This window comes from Sordaria macrospora, chromosome 5, assembly GCF_033870435.1.
Source record: "Sordaria macrospora chromosome 5, complete sequence".
Taxonomy (NCBI): Eukaryota; Fungi; Ascomycota; class Sordariomycetes; order Sordariales; family Sordariaceae; genus Sordaria; species Sordaria macrospora.
Window position 1 is genome coordinate 1,743,064 of NC_089375.1, and position 20,333 is coordinate 1,763,396.

Genomic DNA, 20,333 nt, shown 5'->3' on the forward strand with positions numbered 1-20,333 from the left:
TCCACGGCGCGTCTCTCAGTGTTTGTTAGACGCGTCTCAGCTTTGAAAGCATACCTTGTTGCCTGCCTAGACGACCAGCCATTCGCCTCCCATCCATCGAGTTGCCCTGCGAACGAGACCCGAACGACGAAAGAATGTCCCCGACGACATGAACAGCAAAAGTCATGAAAAACTGGAGGGAATTGGGCGAAGTGCCGGGTTCGGACGAGGACGACGACAGCAGCTTCGACGATGATGATATCGATATCGACAACTTGGACCTGATCATTAGCGAGCCCGAGACGCGAACTGTCAAGCTTCCCGAAACCCCGGTTATCAGTTCCGTTGGGAAGGATGAAAAGGAACAAGATGCTCCACCAGTCGAAGGACGAAAGAGCGCTGCGCCGGAAGACGTCGGCATCGTGAAAGCGCCCCAGGGCGAGCCTCAGCTTTCGGGGAAGCCAAAGACGGTTGTGGAGGACATTTGGCATATTCCAAGCTCTCCAATAATACAAAACTCGCCCATACAACCTCCATCTCCTCAGGCCGTGACCGAACCTCCACGCAAAGTGAGCCCCGTACCAAGCGAAAAGCCCGATGACGAAGAAGACTCCCCGTTGTCTCCTGCAAAAAGCGACATCTGGTCATTACCCTCTCTATCTCAACCCCAAGATGCGAAAAACTCGGATTTGCCGGTTCTGAAGGTTAGGATACCACAGACGATACCTGGGAGGGAAGCATACTTGAAGGATGACGTACCGAAGAGCCCAACTAGGGAGGAACCTACTACAATCCCTTCGTCACCCTCCTTGAACGGAACGATTATACCTAGGCCACGCCAAGTATCGCAAGCTGTATCCGATCAGCCCCGGAGCGATGGATCTGCACTTGGTGATCAGGAAGATGGCAAACACACGACCGGACGACGTGCTCTCCGCCCGCGGAAGCCTATCCAACAGCATCCATATCTCCTGGAAAACGTTCGGTACGCAAAAGTCATGAAGTCTCATGGCATCAAACCTATCAAGGTGGTCTTGGAAGATTCTCAGCGTAAAAAGAAGACTCACGAGGAGGACTCGCAAGAGCAGGATTTTTTTGAGGAAGAGAGCCAAGAGACAACTCGGGGTGAACCCTCACAGGTCACAGAAGAAAGCGGGCCAATCCTTTGGGATGACGATGATGAGTTAGCTCTATCGCCTTCGCCGTTAAAGACGTCGTCACCGGCTCGCCATTTACGTGCTAGTAGCGGGTTAAACAGTGGTAACCAGACGGATAATACGGCCCTATCCGATGAGGACGAGTTCCCTGATTTGGACCAACTCCAACCTAGATCCGAGGCACACAAGAGACTTCTAAAGCGACAAAGCTCGAATCTTCTGTCAGCGAAGCGCAAAAAACAAAAGACTGTTTCTAATTCTCCAGTAACCGTGTCTCCAATTGGAGGTTTGAGGCTACCGCCAGTGTCAATATGGGACCTTTCACCGTCTCCAACTATCCCACGGGCGCCTGTCGAGTCATCACAGGATCTAGGTCTTACGCAACCACCAGACCACCGGAGACTGGCAAAATCCCCTTCGGCCTCTCGTACAGGACCCGTACAGCCCGTCGGATCACTTCAAGAACCAGTGGGACCCCCCATATTCACCAGAGACGATAGCGACAGTCCTGCTAGCGAAGATAGTGACTTGGAATCTTTGTCTGCGCTACGTCACTCCGACAGTGAGTCTGATGTCGTTCGCGAGACTGGCCGGAAAATTCGTGGTGTGCTGCCGGCATCATGGCTACGACTGGACCAGAAGAAAGATGGACCCGCTGCTCGTCACAATGCCAAAAAGGATCATGAACCCCCGATAGATCGACTCAATCGAAAAGGCGTTGCTCTTCCAAAACAGACTTCCCCGAAAAGGCTATCTGCGACCCAGTTCCCGTTCGACTTTGGTGATGAATCCGAAGAAGAGGCAACTCAACCTCAAGCCAGGGCGCCGGCTGTTAGTCGATCTAGTCCAACACGGCCTACTCGTCAGATCATAACTCTAGATGATGATGACGATGGCTTCATGATCGAGGAAGACTCCATCGATGCTATGCTAACTGGGCGAAGGAAGAGGGCTGGCTCTCCCAGTCTGTCACGGGGCGCAAAGAAGCCAAAGATCAGTAAAGCCACCCGGCAACCCAGGATAACCCAGTCGTTCTCTAGGTCAAAGAGTGCATCTGGCGCCTTACCGTCGGCTAAGGGCACGGCAAAATCTTCCCGCAAGCCAAGAGGTGGTATAACCGCAAAACCTAGGTCCAGAAAGAGAGCAGCAATACCGCCGCTTCTCAGTATTTTGGATGTCATTGAGCCCAATGCTCCAAAGTTCCTCAAGATCGCAGCTCGTTCTGTCAAGAAAAGGACGGATTTGGGGAAGAGCAGTCCCACCAGAAAGGCTATCAGGTTCGCTAACCGACAGGATAATATTGATGCACTCTCTACTCTTCGGGACTGGAAGTCCGGCAAGACACGGCCACGAGTTGCAGCGCCACCAAGGAAGAGACCTGAGCCAAAGACTAGTAGAGCAGTACTTAGGGAAGTATCCAACAATGTGGAACGCCAACCTTCATCAACTCAACCACTACCTTCCTCACTGGTCCCGCGAAAGCTGGTTGTCAAAAAAGCCAGCGTAAGGAAACCCACGACGAACAATTCGGATGGGTTAAGGTCAATGTCGAGGCAGCCGTCACGAACTACGATTTCTGAACGCGGCCCGGCCATGCGACAGGCGCAGCTAGAAATGAGCATATACGAGGATACGCAGAAACGGCTTAAGAACAAGAAACGATCGCTTGATGCTCTGTTCAGGCAAGACCGAAAAGCACAGCGCCCACCGAGTCTTGATCTCTTGGAGCGTGTTCTTGATGAGGGCAGAGCTACGTCGCCAGAATCATTCGTTTTGGAAGGACAGGACGATTCTGTCACTGAGGTTGCACCAGTCGTTCCAAAGCCCAAGGCCGCAAACGACAAATCCCGGTACCGCAAGAGACGAGCGCCTCAGCAAGTCGACGTTGAAGCGCCGCAGTACACCCGGGCAGATGATCCTTTGCCGGCTGGCTTCGCCATGGTTGAGGAACAGGCCAAGACAAAAGACATCGACAAACTCAGTGGGTTGGGGCAGTATGGTACACAATATACTCACCACTTTGAAATCTTCCCGCTTGATCATGGCACGTTCTTCCATGAGAGCACCATCATCGGGCGCGGCTATGTCAAAAAGGCAACCGAGGCCAGGTTCAGGGAGAGGATTCGTCGACCAAGGCCAGCTGCGTCTTTTCTCTTCCAAGGACAGTCACTTAACTGGGGCATGTGGGATGATCAAGTTTCATCAGAGCTTGGTATACTTGTCGACTGGGTGGCGGAGCAGCTCGAAGCCGGAAGTAAGGATGATACGGAATTCGCAGGTCGCCAAGCTATCGATGCAGCTAACTTTGTCATGGAGTATGTCCTTGATGCACTTCGGGTTCAGGATGACATCGGCCAAAAGGCATTTGTGTCCAGATGGTCGGAAGTCATGGCGAGCTTCGTCGGTCGGTTCGAGGCGCTTGACTGGGGGCCGTTGCCCGAGCAGACCAAAAAGACCTCCCTGGATATAGCTACCCGCGTGTGCTTGGCAATGCTCCCAGTATACCTGATGGCACAGTCATCTGGCGATGACCTCTTACAAAACATGAAGCTTGAAGGACTTCTCACCAAGCTTTCTAAAATTGCCATCACTGGAGCGCTGAGCTGTGAGCTTGAGGATGTCAGGACTCTATATGGCGATCTACAGCGTCCTTCGTTCAGAGAACGCGGTATCCGGCCGAACCAGGTGCTCGCTGTATCATGGGTAGTTCTCATGCATACGCTAGAAAGCGCCGGTATTCCGCGGAGTACATTTTGGGATGTTGTTCATTCAGTAATGCTCACGCCTGAGGTTTTGTCCGGGTCAGATGCCCAGGTGTTTGAGCAACTTTGGCAGGACATGTTCACCCTGTTGCCTCTGGGCGAGATTGACAACATGGGTATTCTGCTTCCAGGGCTGCGAAACACCGTTCCTTTGGAGGGCTGGACACTCCCTCAGAAGCTTATGAAGCGCGTGTTCGAGCTGTACAAGTCCAACCAGCGTCAGTCCCCTAGCTTCAACGAGTACTGTCGGGCTTTGATCGGCCGCTGCTACTTCCTCGTTCAACAATGGGGCTGGCGCAGATGCACTGGAGTCATTGGCACTATTTTCGACTTCTTCGGCTCGCAAAATCTCTGCCACCTCAGGAATGAGCAGGTCTACAAGTCCCCTCGCTTCCTGGAAGAGCTAGCTGATGGCCCTTCTCTGGCCATTGAGCCGGAAGATCGGTGCTTTCACATCTTCATCAAGCTGTTGGCTCTGACCATTCAGCATCTCAAGCAACTGGGCCGGACAAAGGATATCCGAAACTTGGTAGCAAGGACGCTTCCCAACCATGACCGGCAGTATCTCAAGGAGGACACAATACATGAACGAGACCTTGCAGCCTTAAGGAACCATCATGATCTCTTATGCACCCTGTTCTGGGCTGCCCCACCGGATCTCAGGCCGCGCGTTGACTTGATAGAGCGACTGATCACGCCTAGCAATGCTCACAAGGAGGCTTGCCTGATTAATATCCGAGCATGGAGTCAGCTCGCCCGCCTCGTTGTGTCTAATTGTGAGGGTAGCGCTGCATTCAGACCGTTTTCCACATGGAGGAACAACGTTTTCAACCAGATCCTCGACCAGTACATGTCTGCGGAGTCCGATATCGAGCAGCAGTTCAGGGCGCTCTCTGCAGAAAGTATGCGGAGCATTGATGCGGCGTGGCGGGATGAGTTGATCACGAAAAACAAAGCAACGGCCCTGGACATTCTTCACGCTTCAGCCAGAGCGTCTCTCGATGTGCTCAAGCACGCAAAAACCCTCGAGGCAACCATCTACACGTTGAACGTCACTCAGTTGCAAAAGTTGTGTACTACCCTGCACTTTGGCTCTCCGGGCTTTGACTGGGGTATCCTCAATGTGGCACTTGATACCCACGAGCACTTCCTGGGCTGGATCGAAAGGTCTTCCGAGGAGCAGTACTCTAGCAATGAGTCTAGTGCGGATATCGACCCTGCCCAGTTGGAGGACGCGATTCTGCTGCTTCGCGAGAAGCTCACCAAGGAGTTCTTCTGGATGGCCAGGGAGTTGCTCGCCTTACCAGTGAAGGCACTCACAACCTTTGGCAAGCAAACCGAGCAGGTCGCCTGTACGGAGAAGACGGTGACGCTGGCTGCCAAACTAGCCGCCCGGTTCATCCAGGAGCGAGTGACCCAGGTGCTGCCGTATTTCCAGCCCGGCAAGTACGGACTCTTCCCCGACATCCCCGAGAACATGACCGGCCCGGAGAGGAGATGGCTCCCGCTCTTCATCGCCACTCTCGTCAAGAAGAACGTCTTCGACTTCAAGGACATCGAGACCAATATCCTCTCCCTCTGGGTTCAGTCCATCATCAAGCCCATGCGCTTCCTCGGCTACGAGACCTACTTCGCCGAAGTCCTCCAACAGCGCGGCCTCCCCTTTCTCATAGGGGCCGACGTCTCAGCCGGCATGACGCCAGACTACAACATCCATCTAGACCTCTTCTCGCGCGCGATCCACTACATGCGCAAGGCTCTCCGCGGAGGAGGAGGCGCGTCCACGCCAGCGCCAGGTGCAACCCCATCAGCCTCCGTCGTCGGATCATCATCATCATCATCCGCCCAATCCATCCGCCGCCAAAGAGAAGAATTCTCCCAAACCCTGCAACTAGCCATGACCAAAATCAAGGAAGACTTTTCCCTCCTCCGCTGCTCCGACCCCAAAATCTCCACAGAAGAAGAACACCAAAACTACATGCTCTTCACCCACGCCATCATCTCCCTCATCAAATCGCACGGCGTCGGCATCGTCGTCGTCGACTCCTTCTTCCTCACGCCCTCCGACTCGTACTCCCCGCCTTTGCAGGACCCGCAGCTGCACACGGCGGGGATAATGGCCTACGGCGTGCGCTTGTCCGAGAGGGAGGCGCCGGCTGCTACTTCTAGTCAGCTGTTTTGGTATTTGTTTAATAACTTTAAGGTGGCGTTGGCTAATGATGGCCTTTCTGAGGAGAGGGGGATTCTGGAGAGGGCACTGGGGGATGTCAAGATGACGGGCGCCAGGGAGTTCATGACGTTTATGTTGGAGATTATGGTGCCTGTTGTTGTGAGGGTTGCGGGGCATAGGGTGGGTCAGGATCAGGATCGAGGAGAGGGAATAGAAGAGGGTGAGTTTGGATCCGAAGAGGTGTTGTTGGAGTGTTATGCGGGTGCGGTGGTGGGCGTGTTGACGAGGAGTTGTGTGCCGAGGGAGTTGAGCGGGGAGGATGTGGAGGTGCATGTTGTTGAAGTTTTGAGGAGTGTAGTGTGGTGGTGTGAGGAGTTATGGAAGAAGCGAGGGAGGATAGGAACTGGAAGGGGGCAGGAGGTAAAGAGGAGGGATTTGGCGGTGTTGAATCAACTGGTGGCGTTGTGTCTTGCGCTGCAGCCGAGCATTATTCCGATAGTGTTTAGCCATGGAAAGAAACAGAAGGGGGAGGTGAAGGCACTGGCGGACATGGTTCAGGTGGTCTCGAAGCTGTTTGGTGCGGCGAGGGAGTGTATCCGACAGTATATCTTCCCAGAGCCAAAGCCAAAGCCAGAGGGCCAAGGCCGGCGAAGAAGAGCGGCTGCTGGTCTGGGTCTAGATCTAGATCTGGATCTGGAAGAAGAACGCCCCGACGACGTTGTGGAAGTGCAAGTGGAAAATCAAGACAACAACGGATTCATTCGGGTCGAGTCCCTTCTCAGAGGTCTACGGTCATCTTCCACGTCTTCCTCCCACCATCAGCAGCAGGGCCAGGCGAGGGTGGTTAACCCGCGTGTGCAAGGGCATGTCACTTCGATCGCCAGGGATATGTCGAATAACTGGATCGTATCCGAGGGTCGGGTTACTACACGGATTACTGCTGCTCCTGCTGCTGGTGCCGGCGGTGGCTCCGGCTCCGCGAGAGTACCGTACCCTGGACAGGGACAGCAGCAGCAACAACAGTTACCGTCAAGCACGCAGTCTACTACTACTGCTACTGCTACTGCTACTGGTGCTGGTGCCGTCGCCGCTCCGGCTAGAAGCCAAGGGACAGGCTACACGGTTAGGGATAGAGAGGAGCTGCTGCGGGATCTATATGCCCGGCTTGGAGAGTGGAGGTTGGGTGAGTGGATGAGTGGTGATACAACAGCACTCGATTGCCAGAAGAGGAGGGAAAGGAGGAAGAGGTTGTGGGATGATGAGATGTTTTATGGCTTGGTTTAGTTTAGGCTACCTCTAGGCTGGGCTGGGCTGGGCTGGGCAGGGCAAAGGGTGTTGAGGTTGTCATGATGGTTCTAGAGATTATCCGCATGGAGTTTTGGACGATGTGTTGAAAACCGGTCAAAACGGGTATGTCAGCGTTGGAGCGGCTCTTGGATAGTGGAATGATAATAGATGGATCATTGAAATAAGATGGTTCAAGCTCCGATTCTGAAAACGTTGCTGTCCAACGTCGTGATATTTCTATATGCCTGTGTTGTTAGGTTACTGCTATCAACAACCTCAAGCACGGATGACAGGCGGGCTGCCAGGGATGCTTCAGTGAGTTTTAGCGGGCCCAATTGCCGGCCGGCAACTGATGACAGTTAAGGCGTGGAAATCCTCCATTGGACATCGCGGTCCCGTCATAGGGCGCGGACGGGAAGCTCCAGGTCCAGTAGAAGCTCCATTGCATCGCGTAACCGCAATCATTCCATCCCACCATCCACGACCTAACATCAACCTCACCCTTCCACTGACGCAATCACATGTACTATTATCCCCCGAGCACACATAGCGAACGGCTGCCGGTTAACTGCAACATATTCAGTACGCATCTCGACACACCTCACATACTTAATACAACCTATGAGAGTTGCCAATCACCCCAATTGATACCTCCCAATGCCTGTTGCCGGGGCCCGAGCCCTGCTGTCGGCGCAATCCTCCTGTTGTCGCCGACTGCCCCGCGCCGTCTCCGCTGCTGCCGTCGCCGTTACCGGTTCCAGCTCCGCCACGAATAACTCCTCCGGTTCCCTATCCCGTCGCCAGCATGCCTCTTCCGTAAGAGGCTTCCGCACCTCTGCGGCCTCCCTCAAAAACGACCCCGACTCGAACTCGAACTCAGTCGACGATAAGAAGCCGAGCAGTAGTACCGCGACCGAAGACGACCACAAGACACAACGAGACAAGCCCGCATCTTCTACCACCACTACCACCACCACCACCTCTCAAGAGGACGCCGACAAGAAGAATGCTGCAGCAGAGTCAAAAGCCGCCGAAGATGCCTACAAGGAAGCCCTTAGTCTCAAGGGAACCCGTGGACGCCAACGGCCCGGCAGGATGAGCGGCCTCAACGGCATCGAGAACACCGTCCACCCACAAGCCAACGGCAGCAGCAGCAGCAACAGCAGCACCCCAAGCACGCCCTGGGTGAAGCTCGACCCCTGGTTCATCGAACAAAACGTGTCTCTCTACGAGGCGCGACCCATCGGCGCACCGCAAACCCTGCTGTTCCCGCTCGAAGACGTCGACCGCGAGGCCGTGCTGGAGCTGCTGGAGAAGAAGTTCGACAAGGTCCAGGTGACAGAGGAGGACGTCAACTCGTGGACAAGCATGCTGGACGAGCTAGTCCGGCTGCCCGAGGAGGAGCGCGACGCCGCCTTCGAGCAACTACCCGAGTCCGCCAGCCAGCTGCTCAAGAAGGCGCATGCGGCGCACAACACGGCGTTTCTCCAGACCCTGGCTATCGTCCACCAGACGGGCGCGAACCCGGAGCATATCGAGCTGTTGCGCAAGCATCATTCTTCTAGGGAGGACGATATTGTTCGGTTGCTGTGGTGGTCGGATAAGCCGCTGTCTGGCGAGGCGCAGCGCTGGCTGGCCAACCTGCGATGCGAGGCCCAGCCTGGCTCTGGCGCGCTACACGGTAGTCCCCTGGCCAGCAGGCCGGATCCCGAGTATCCTGTCATGATGGAGCTTCTGGCTGCTGTACGCGCCGAGCTGGTGGCGGATGTGACGCATGGGAGCAAGCCACCTGACTACCACCGGCTCACGACGGTGCTCTCGGTGGTGAACCGCAGGGGTCGTAGTGTTGCCAACCATGTCATTGATGACATTGCCACCGACCTCAAGGCGGACGTAATACACCTGGATGCGTTTAGCTTGGCCAGGCTGCTTGGGACGCAGCTGCAGCAGAACATCCACAATGTCCGGGGCTCGGTTTCCATGCTGGGATATGCCGCTTCGGAGATCAACGGAAGACTTGCCAACAGGGACGATGCTGACTCGGATGGCGACGTGGGTGTTCTGCACGTGTCCATGCCGTCCAAGTTGCGGTCCTTCCTCAGCTCCGGCAAGGACTTTGGAACCTCGCGCTCTGTCGACCCACGCTGGGAAGGACTGAAGATACAGAACACGCTCAAGGCGATCGTGAGGGCGGCTGACGCTAAGCGGTTTGCGCAGACGGGCAGTTATGAGAAGCGTGACCTGATCATTCATCTGCACGACTATGTAGAAATCAGTGAACTGCAAGAAAGCTTGATGACCAGGCTACGGGACATTGTCGATGACTGGCACTTCGAGGAGGCCGCGCAGGACGGAAAGAAGATTGTGCTAGTTGGCTCTTCATCTAGTGACATGGAGAAGTCGCAGCATTGGCGCAATCATCTGGTCGAGCTCGGCCGTGAGGGCCATCATATCATCCCCTTCCACGCCTCCCCGTCTACCGAGTGGATGGACCGGAAGGATAACCTCTACGACAACATCAACAACATCAAGAGCATGCTGGAGGCAAGGCTGCTCACTCCAGCTGCTATTGACTTTGATGCCCAGATCAAGTTCCAAGATGACCAGGTCCTTGTAGACGAAAGATACACCGACTTGTTCCAGACTTTGTCAAAGCATGTGTTTGACGTCCAATGGGTGTACCGGTTGACCTCCCTCTTGCTGGGCAGCCGGTCGCCGCCTCCCAAGAAGTACGGCCTCGGCCACCTCAAATACGCCCTGGCCTTCATGAGCGACCGCGACAACCACTGGAAGGGCATCTACTCGGGCATCCGTCCTCCTTACTTCTCCCCCCTCTTCCGTCAAAAGGGTGGTGGTTCAAGCAGCAACATGTTTGACCAGCCCACGCCAGACGGCGGCGACTCACCCACTTCGGGCTTTGCTTCGTCATGGTCCAACCAAAGCCAGAACAACGGCGACAACAAGGACTACGACCAGCACGAGAAGAAGCTTCTAGCCGGCCTCGTGAACGCCAAGGACATCCACACCACCTTCGACGACATCATCGTCCCCGCCGAGACCAAAGAGTCTCTCATCGGGCTGACCTCCCTCTCCCTCCAACGGCCCGACGCCTTCGCCTACGGCGTGCTCAAAACCGAGCGCATCCCCGGCTGTCTACTGTATGGCCCGCCCGGAACAGGCAAGACCCTCCTCGCCAAGGCCGTGGCCAAGGAGTCCGGCGCCAACATGCTCGAAGTATCCGCGGCCTCCATCAACGATATGTGGCTCGGCCAATCCGAGAAGAACGTGCGCGCCCTTTTTTCCTTAGCCCGCAAGCTGTCACCAATGGTGATCTTCCTCGACGAAGCCGACGCCCTGCTGGGCGCCAGACATAATAACCCCGGCCGCACCGCCCACCGCGAAACCATCACGCAGTTCCTGCGCGAGTGGGACGGCCTCTCCGACATGCGCGCCTTCATCATGGTCGCCACCAACCGCCCCTTTGACCTAGACGAGGCCGTGCTCCGCCGCTTACCCCGGAAAATCCTCGTCGACCTGCCTTTGGTAGCCGAGCGCGCCAAAATCTTGCGCGTCATGTTGCGCGAGGAGCAATTATCTCCTGACGTCGACCTCGATGCTTTAGCCAAGGAAACAGATCTCTACTCAGGCTCTGACCTGAAAAACCTATGCGTCAGCGCAGCCATGGAGGCCGTGCGTGAGGAATGCAGAGCGAAAGAGGCGCATGATGCTGCAAACCCCGATGGTGATGGTGGTCCACCGTACGAATTCCCGGAGAAGAGAGTCCTAACCAGGAAACACTTTGAAAAGGGCATGCGGGAGATTAGTGCCAGTATTAGTGAGGATATGGAGAGCTTGAAGGCTATTAGGAAGTTTGATGAGCAGTATGGGGATGCTGGAGGGAAGGCAGCCCGCAAAAAAGGGAGGAGGGGCATGGGGTTCGAGGTGGCAGGGATGGGTAAGGGAGGGACGGAGGAGGCGAGGGTTAGGAAGGTTGTTGTTGATGAGGATGGACGGGGGAAGATCGCGGTGTAGAGATAAGTTGATTGAGGGAATGGGATGTGCTAGGCTGGGAGGCATTGTGATGGATTGTATAGTATAGTATTGTCATGGTGTGGTTAGGTATCTTAGGGGGAGGAGTTCAGGTTGATTGTTATATACGTGTAGTATACTATTTAGTTGTTCCATGCAAAAGAAATGGCACGAGTTGCATGTCTCATACATGGATAGAATGGATGGTTTATAAAGGAAAGTTAATGTATACTGAACGGTACGTAATGGGGTTTTTCTTTTTCTCTCCCTTTTTTGGCATTTGTTCATAGTAGGGTTAAGTTACCTTACTCTGAAATGACTGTATTCAGTTCGAGGTTGGGATTGGCATTGGTATAAATGGGTATGGGAATGGATATGGATCAAAAGTGCTTCTGCTCTGCGTCTTAAGCGTGTGATACCTATATACATGGGTGATGACCGTCTACCTGCTCCCTGCCACGTAGTGATGATGGTCAACACACAACGATATGTGCAAGAACCAATGTACAGCATATAACATGGTGATGTGTATTTACTAAAGTCGAGAAGTGATAGAGATCCATCACCACTTGACTTCATGCGTGGATTATCACCCAACGGGCGTGGTTGGTTGGCAAAAAAAATAAAAATTTAATTTTTAATTTTTATTAAAATTTTTTGGGTGGTTCGCTTGTTCTTTGTCAACTTGCCATTGCAGGCTGTTTGTTGCTGACATAATACGCTGGCAAGGGCAATGTTCAAGACCTTCTTAACGTCGGGTGGTCTAAAGCCATACCATACCATAACTGTATGGACAACGCAGGATGCTGATCTGATGATCTGAGCTGTACAAATAGGGCTACAAGTAGATGTGGTGAAAGACAAGGAAGGTTGCACAATGGGCTGGAACTTTGTAGGACGAGCTTCAATTATAAAACTTCGTGTTTCAGCTGTATGGAACTTGGTTAAGATCCTAGAGATAGATAGATAGATAGATAGATAGGTGAATCTCCCCCAGGCAGTAATGGCAAGCATATATGGTGGGTACCTATATATGAAGCTTACTTGATATATAATTCCAACGACGCTCAGCACATAACCCGTGTATAAAGATAGGTCTTCAGCTAATACGTTGCTACTCCTAATATTTTCTACGTCTCCAAGCGCACCGTATTCCAAGCTGTGTGCAAGAAGGTTAACAAGCAGGCAATACCTATATATAAAACCTCTCCTCTCTCCTTTGAACATCCTCCTACTTCTGGGTATTCACCATCAACTTTGCGGTCCCCTATGAAAGTCTCGTGTGGCAAGCTGCTTTCCACCTTGACTTCGACTTTGGCTTCAGCTTCGGCTTCATCATCGGGCTGCTGGCCACTTCTAATGGTCCACTGCCTCGCATTGAGAGCACTTCCACATCCTCTTCCTGCCTAATTCCAGAGCCTCCTCTGGATTCGGCACGCATCGGCTGTGATAGATGCGTTGTTTGCAATGCTGATTTTTGTCTCATGTTAGTGACTTGGTTCTGAACCGGGGATTGAAAGGGGGGAAAGGGAAAATGGAAAAGAACTCACCTTATTACAACAAATCATCATCTCAGGCTGCGGCACCACCTCTCCGCACTTCGCACACCCGCCCGCGGCACTCTTCTTCCCACCACTACTAGGCTGCTGCTGCTGCTGCTGCTGTTGTTGTACTTCAAGCCCACTCTTCTTCTGTGCATCGCCACTGGCACCAGCAGCAGCACCACCACCACCACCACCCTCAGCAGCCATACTCCTCCTAACCTCATTCAACTCCTTCGTCACCGCCACAACCGTCGCATCATCAAGATACCGCCTCGCCAACAGCGTCGCCATATGTTTCCCCAGCTCCTCCGTTCTGCACCTCTTCTCTAGCAGCCACTTGGCCTTTTCCTGGACGAACCTGCGGAACTCTCGCGGCAGGTACAGCTCCGAGCCCATGTGTTTCTGCAGGATGTAGGCGTCCCACTGCATCATGTATTCTTTTTCTTGCGGCTCGACGTCGGAAAACTCCGCCAGGGCGTCGGCGTGCTTGGTGATCAGCCAGCCTTCGTCCAAGGGCGGGGGCTGGATCAGGGAGCCCGGGGCGAGCTCGACTTTGGATAAGGGGTCGTAGATGGGGCGGTTGATGTTTAGGGGGACGTAGACGGGTTTCTTTTGGGGTTTCTCTTTGGGGACGGCGCCGCGGCTGCGGGTGGAGGTGGAGGTGGATATGGCGGAGAGAGATTTTTCCTTTTCCTTTTCCTTTTCCTTTTCCTTTTCCTTTTGTTGTTGTTGTTGTTGTTGTTGTTGTTGTTGCTGAGGATGTGGTCCCTTGGTTGGACTTCGGCTGCTGGCTGGGAGAGGAGGAATCTTGTACCCGCCATGATCGGGCAAGAGACGGGATCTAACCCAGGAATCGTCGCCGTCGACGAATTTGAAGAGATCGAGGGGTTTTACGGGAAGACCCAGCGAGTATATGATCTTGCCGGCCGCGGGTTTTAAGGGGGATCCCGCGGTGGCTGAGGTCTTTCCAGGGGCTTTCTGGACTTCAACCATGTACATGCCCTTCTTCTGCTCAAACTTGAACTCAAGTTCAGGGTGGCATGAGAAGTGAGCGCGGAGCTGGCTGATGCGCTCGTGCTCGGCCGCGCATATGAGGCAGGAGAGATTGTTGGAAGGGAACACCTTCGACTCGCCCCCTTCTCCGGGCGGCAGAACGTAGGTGACGGAGTGCTCGTCTAGTTGGGGATGTTGTTCATCGTCGTCTCTTTTCCGTTTCCTCGGCGACTTGCCCACGGCCGTGTTCCATAGTTGCCTCACGTTGTAGTTAACTTCTGCCCTTTGGCGCTTAGATCGGTTGGGCGTCAGGTCACCCTCAAGAAGGTCTTCTCCGGCATCAGCTGTGGAAGCACCGTTGACTCCCCAGCTTCCCATCTTCGTGGCCTCGTCGTTGAATGCTGGGTCATGATGATGCCCATTTATCCCATTGACTCCGTTTGAGCCATTCACTGGCAGTTCTAACAGGGGCTTCTTAGGGGCCGAAGGGTCAATTACTGTAATAGAGTGCATGATCTCCTTGGGCTTCTGGTTCCCTGTTAGTTGGCTTGATATGCTTGTTTGCCAACGCACGTCAATGTCCATGACGAAATCCGTAGGAGTCTCTCGGTTCTGCTGTATCCTCGCTTTTAACCTCGCCGTCTTCCTGTTGCGAGTATGGAAAATATCAGGAAGTTGGGCGGACAGAGCCCAATGTCGCGGTGGCAGATTACGGGCTGAGGAATCATCTTCCACCTTGGTCGGAATTAGGCTGCTGGGTGGCCAGTTTGGATCTCCGGCTGATTTGATTTCGATCAGGACACTGTAGAAATCGGCAAAGCCAAAGGCGGGATCACTGCCATCCCGCTCCAAGTATATTTTGTCCTCGGGTATATCGAAAGCCTTGATAGCATACAGTCGAGCCATGTGCGTAGATGCGGCGGCAGGGTTTTTGTAGACCTTGAGCTCGCATAGCTGGCTGTCGACGTGCAGGAGAACCTTTTCATCCCCGTTATGACCATAAATGCTCAGCTTGCAACGTGCCCCCATAGTCGCGGTATCCCTCACGTCAGGTGCCACAATGCTGTTAGACACGCCATTTTTGATGCGGGGTGAGTCTTTGTGGATGATCTTGAGGACCTCTATCCGCAGGCATCGGGGTTTGTCGCCGTAGGGATCCGCGTACAAGGGAAAACCATCATTGTCGTTGAGGCGTCGACGTTTTGCTGGATGTTGACATGTGTCGTCAAAGTCTTGGTCAAGGTGGTGACTGTGGTCGGAAAATCTGACGTCGGACTCATGAGCAGGCACCCGAGACTGGGTGGAGGGCTTGTTGCCCATTCTATCTTCCCAGTAGTTGGTAGCGCGAATCCACGTCCGATGCAAAAAGGGTAGCTGGCGGAGTCGCCGACACCTCGATGTCATAGCTGCGAAGAAAAATTAGAATCATAAATAAATAAAAATATGTGGAAGAGCGAGATGCTTCTGAGTGTAGGGAGTCTGTGACAGGAAACATGAAGGCTCTGTACAATAACCGCTGTATATGTCTGAAGTAGGGAAGCTGTATATCCAAAAAGACAGCTCTGTGTCTGGTTGGGATATGACAGCCTCAGCAGGTACATGAAAGCGTGATTGGAAAAGAAATGAGCGTGAGGATATGAATGACCAAGCATCCAAAGGGATGGTTGATTGTGAGAAGGGTTTTGTTCAAAGTGAAAGAGTAGATGGGCTCAAGGATAAGGGTAGCGGCAAAGACAGGCGATGAGAGCTAGGCGGCCGCCACGGTAACCCTGACAGCGGATTTTGGGCATTGTGAAGCAGAAGGCGTGATGCCAACCAAGCCCTATATCAAAACATTAAGGAGGTCCTCTATGCATTGAAAAGGGGACCCGGTTTTCCGCGTCCAACAACGGCAACAACTTGTCTTTTTGGACTGCCTAGGCAGACACAGCAATATGCAAAGACGCCAACGCCACGGAACAAACCCGAGATCCCGAAGTCTTTCACTAAGACAATCCCCGTACGCTGAAATCCGATAAAGAAATCTCTGTTGAGATGCCTTCGTTGCATCAGACCCATAAACACATGATGTCTCCGGTGAAAGCCAATTGTGTGGAAATGTGGAAGGATAGGGATTGGGGAAAGAAAAAGGAGGAGGAAAAAAGAAAAAGACGCGTACCGTTACCAGAAACTGGCACAGAAACATGAGAGGTGCCATGTTGGTCGCGACGCCCGTCACGTCTCACTCTGTGATGCACGGAGCCCATCTTGTGTTCTCGGCCCCAGTCAATCGTGGATCCGAGATGCCAATTGTGCACTGTGCTGAAAAATGTAGCGCATAAAACTTGATAGCCGGTTATCAATGTTGCTGCGAGAATTGCCGTGAAATCGGGTGTCGCACTAACACCCATGAGACCGCCGAGCGACAGGGGAGTCGCTGGATATCGATTGGTGGGAATGTCGCAACAACACAGGCGCTTGCCGCTTCCCCTTTGAGCGAACTGATTTCGGAATCCGGTGATGACCGGATGTGCTGTGATATCAATGATACCTGGCCGAAGAGATGCGTATTGACTGAATGATGGTTGATGCAAGAGAAAGCGAAAAAGAATGAGCGTCTGCGCAAGGTCGTCAGTGTTTATTTACTTTTGACTGGGGGAAAGGGCGCACGTCAATTGGTGCGGGGCAGGCAAGGTGCGTTTACCTGACGGATATTCAAAGTTGAGAATGGCAGCGATGCGACCGGAGTTGGTGATGGAGAGAAATATTTTGATATGGCAAAATTCCCGGTGTAAGTTTGGCATTATAGGTGAATGGTAGGTACCTACTCAATGGGCAGAGGCTGACAGCGACAAGCACTCAGATGCCCATCGGGCGTCAGTGAATGCGGGATGGCCTTTGCAACTTCCCAACTTGCCCTTGTGGCATTACAGGTACAATACACGAATCCGAGCGACAATAGGGCAGGTGCGTTTCTTACGTGTATGTTACACCTTGCGCCTGCCGACTTGAATAACTTTTCGAATTTTGATTTTTCTTCGTTTGATTTTCCCTCCACCATCTCCCACTTGACTCTTGCACCAAACCCATCGGCTTGGTCTTTATCGCAGTGGCTATCCAACGACACACCTCTTATTTAAATACATTGCTGTTGCATCGTACAATACCATTATTCGTTATTGTCCATGGTCGGCTTCCATCCCATCTAGACGGATGTGGCTGATGCTCCTTGGTGTGGCCACACAACCAGACGGTTGCCGGCGCCAAGCTCACGAGTATTGAGACCGTCATTGTCACTACCTTCAGCGATCAGACGAAGCCATCATTATTTGCCGTGTCTCGGAGCTTTATTGGGAGATGGACGCGGCAGTGTGGTATGTACCCGTCTTTCATCATTGCAGCCTCGGCCTCTGCCTAATTGCCGGCTGACACAAGCTGTGGGAACACATGACTTTTCAACGGGCATACGAAGGACTCATGTTTCAATCAGGAAAATTAAGACGTGATTTTACTCATCGGCCATCAAGCAAATGTTCCAACACAACGTTGTCCGAGTGGTCCCGCCAGATGAGAGGCAACTTCCTCCTGCAGCTCCCCAACCCTAACCCTTACCAAAACGACACAACATCAGGGCGCCTCCAGTCCTCAGCCCGGAGAAGCAACGAAATGAAGATCAAGCCAATCTGGAATCATACAACCTGGAAGAGAATCACGCCTTTGTTCCAGGAGACTGACTGTTCCAGTTCATTGCTCGCTTTCAGGTCCACCACATGGCCCGATATTCACGCCGCCAGTCTTGTTATATCATTGCCTGCCCCTTTTCCCAACATGAACCGAATGTGAACGGATAGACAATGAACCAACAAAACCGACGAATCAAAGCAATGAGACATTCTGTAAGTCAAGGCACTTTATTTCCCGCTTGTCTTTCAAGTACCTGTTGTTTTTTGTTGTCCTCCTTGATTCGGCCCATCATCCTCCATACGCCGACCGAGCAACCATTCCTATGAACAGGAACAGAGCAGAGAGCAAAAGCACATTAAAAAGGCCCCAACTCCATGCTCAAATACCATCCAGATCCTTCATCGCGCTATGTCAACATGAACTGCCTCCGCATCTTAGTGTCATCGGTATCTGCCCAGTGCCCAACCAGATAAGATGGAGATGCTCAGATCTCACCCTCATACTTGTAGTTGTCCTTGCCCTCTATCCTCTCCACAACATCCATTAGCACATCGTATCCTTTTCCCCCACACCTGTATCGAGTGTACTCTGCCTTGATGTCTTTCAACAACCAGAAGATCGACATCGTCAGAGTAACACGAAAAGTAATCGGAGTCGGACTCACCATCCTCACCCTCCTCCTGCTTGGTTTGCACCTCAGGAGTAGACTTCTCCTTCTTCAGCGGGCGCTGCTCCTCATCCGAGTCCTCAGGCTCAGCCTTGTACGTAAAGGGCTCACGCTGCTCGCCAGCGGACCCTTCATTGCCGGAATCCTCGTTGTAGCTGACGGTCGCAGTGGCCCTCTTGCGCTTAGTGGTGCGGGCAGCACGAGGAGTCTTGACCTTCGCCGGGCTGCTCGCGCCGCTGGGGCCCGCCTCATCGGCCAAGGAGCTGGAGTTCCTGGGTGGCTGGATGTCGTGCGCTTTCAGGAGGCGCTCGTAGCGCTTGGCACTTTCGATGGGGAGGGTGTGTTAGCTGGACTGATCACTGTTTGACGACAATAGGCGAGGTGAGAAAGGAGTGATCGAGTGAGTGAGTGACTTACGCAGCGGCCTTGGATACGATGCTGAGCTCCTCGGCGACCTCGGTCCAGTTGATTTTGCCTTGGCTGGAGTGCTTGATGCAGGTCAAGAGGAAGTTCATCTGACCGGCAACGTCCTGGTTGGGTTTGGGAGGCATCTTGACGATTGAGTGCGATGAGATTTGTTGCGAAGAACTGCTGTCAGGTCAGTTGACTGATAGCTTGTGCTAATTACTGTCGAGTGACTGTCGAGTGACTGTCAGGTGACTGATGTGTGTATTGAGTGGCTGGACTGCAATCGAATGACAGGAAAGTGGAAGGTGCGAGTGCACTTGCAAGACGCGAGAAGATGACGCTTTTTCTTGCAGCCAAACACGCCCGAGGGACTTGGACTTACTTTTGTAGACAAAGTTGTCAGAAAACGAGTTCAGCGAGTGCTTCCAAGCAAAATGCTTTGGTAGGCAGGTTGTGGTTGTTGCAAGGAGGAAGAGTGTCCGAGACGCCGACGGATGGGGGATTTTATGGACGGCCAGGACGGCAAGGACCCCACCCAGCGACAGCGCCTGTCCGAACACCGTCTCTATCGTGGCAGGCCGCAGGACCTCCAGGACAAGTTTGTCGTCCGAGGCCACTGTCCTGGACAGGGGGCCATCAAACTGCGAGTGGCCATACTGGGCTGGCTGTAGCGGCCGCATTCGCTCGCAAATTTCATCCTTTTCATTCATCGTCCAGGCAACCTCACTGCAATGCTGGAAGCCCTATAGCCTAGTCCGTTCGTCCAAGTGGGATGCCTGTTCCGCCAGAAAGGATTGGAATACCAGAGAGTGTCGTCCAGCCCCCGCTTCCATTAAGGCACTTCATCGGATACACCCACAAGGCTTATTCGTCCTTCATGAGAGCTTTCCTTCCAAGTTTTGGTGGAGACGATGTACGCACATGGCATGAAAAGCTGCTTAAACTCTCAGATCCTATTGTTCTTGTGCATTCAATGTTTCATCTCTTTCTGGGTTAGGTATAGCAAGACGTCCATGGACCATGCATTATCAGACAACGAGGCGGTAAGGACCGCAGGAGCCGCTTCACCTGTCCAGTGTCATAGCCCAGTGTTCTCGGCTGTCCCTGGAATCCATCACCTATCCGTCAAGGCCCCTTTCCGGCACGTGTTTGGGGTTGACAGTTGGCAATGTCCGTCTAAAAGAGGGAGTGTTTGTCGCCCGTCGCCCGTCGCTGCCGGACCTTGCACCAAGCTGGTCGACCAGCGGGCAGACGACCTAGAAGTCTTGGACCAAAGGATTAAAAGCCAAAGTTGGTCTGACAGCACCCAAGGCCCAGTGGCCATAGACAGCAAATAATAGAGTTATTGATTTGGGCTGCCTATCCCTTTTGAGTTCGGTTACTTCGTGATTGAGGTCAAGTCCTACGAGCAGACTCAGTACTGCGCTTCGGAGCATGCTCCTCTCTACGCTAGGGCACGAGTTAGCAAAGCTGTTTCTGTCGAGCATGTATGGGTGTTGCATTAAATCCCCCCAATCTCCACAAGATGACGAAAGGCTTCAAGTCAGTGATCCTAGAGTGTCTGCTCCGAAAAAGAGCTAGGTCATAGACATAACCTTCACGTGCAGCCGTGGTTGTTAGTTTGGCTTGGTGAATATCACCTCGCACCCTGCTCCAAGGTACCTCTTTGCCACA

General features: G+C 53.3%; 4 protein-coding genes across 4 annotated transcripts; 2 read left to right on the plus strand and 2 right to left on the minus strand.

Annotated features, from left to right (window-relative positions):
- Nucleotides 1-7: 7 nt before the first annotated feature.
- On the plus strand, nucleotides 8-7,352 carry SMAC4_04173 (uncharacterized protein; the record flags this gene model as incomplete). Its single annotated transcript, XM_003346693.2, has 1 exon — nucleotides 8-7,352. The coding sequence occupies exon 1, from the start codon at nucleotides 165-167 to the stop codon at nucleotides 7,350-7,352; it is 7,188 nt and encodes a 2,395-aa protein (XP_003346741.1). The 5' UTR covers nucleotides 8-164.
- A 660-nt stretch (nucleotides 7,353-8,012) lies between these two features.
- On the plus strand, nucleotides 8,013-11,387 carry SMAC4_04174 (uncharacterized protein; the record flags this gene model as incomplete). The annotated part of the gene is made up of 1 exon (XM_003346694.1): nucleotides 8,013-11,387. One exon carries the CDS (start codon nucleotides 8,013-8,015, stop codon nucleotides 11,385-11,387), a length of 3,375 nt encoding a protein of 1,124 aa, XP_003346742.1.
- A 968-nt stretch (nucleotides 11,388-12,355) lies between these two features.
- SMAC4_04175 (uncharacterized protein) lies at nucleotides 12,356-16,167 on the minus strand (the record flags this gene model as incomplete). The annotated part of the gene is made up of 3 exons (XM_003346695.2): nucleotides 12,356-12,854; nucleotides 12,935-15,327; nucleotides 16,080-16,167. 3 exons carry the CDS (start codon nucleotides 16,165-16,167, stop codon nucleotides 12,741-12,743), a joined length of 2,595 nt encoding a protein of 864 aa, XP_003346743.2. The 3' UTR covers nucleotides 12,356-12,740.
- Nucleotides 16,168-17,746: 1,579 nt separating this feature from the next.
- Nucleotides 17,747-18,819, minus strand: SMAC4_04176 (uncharacterized protein). The gene is made up of 2 exons (XM_024655573.2): nucleotides 18,669-18,819; nucleotides 17,747-18,574 (listed from the first exon to the last, which is right to left on the minus strand). The coding sequence occupies exons 1-2, from the start codon at nucleotides 18,800-18,802 to the stop codon at nucleotides 18,082-18,084; spliced, it is 627 nt and encodes a 208-aa protein (XP_024511448.1). The 5' UTR covers nucleotides 18,803-18,819; the 3' UTR covers nucleotides 17,747-18,081.
- Between the last annotated feature and the right edge of the window lie 1,514 nt (nucleotides 18,820-20,333).

What these genes read in the sequence shown, in the direction of transcription:
- SMAC4_04176 (XM_024655573.2), bottom strand. Translation starts at nt 18,802, where the DNA reads ATGCCTCCCAAACCCAACCAGGACGTTGCCGGTCAGATGAACTTCCTC. An exon ending in ATCGTATCCAAGGCCGCTGC is followed by an intron (nt 18,575 to 18,668) that starts GTAAGTCACTCA and finishes CCCCATCGAAAG; the next exon opens with TGCCAAGCGCTACGAGCGCC.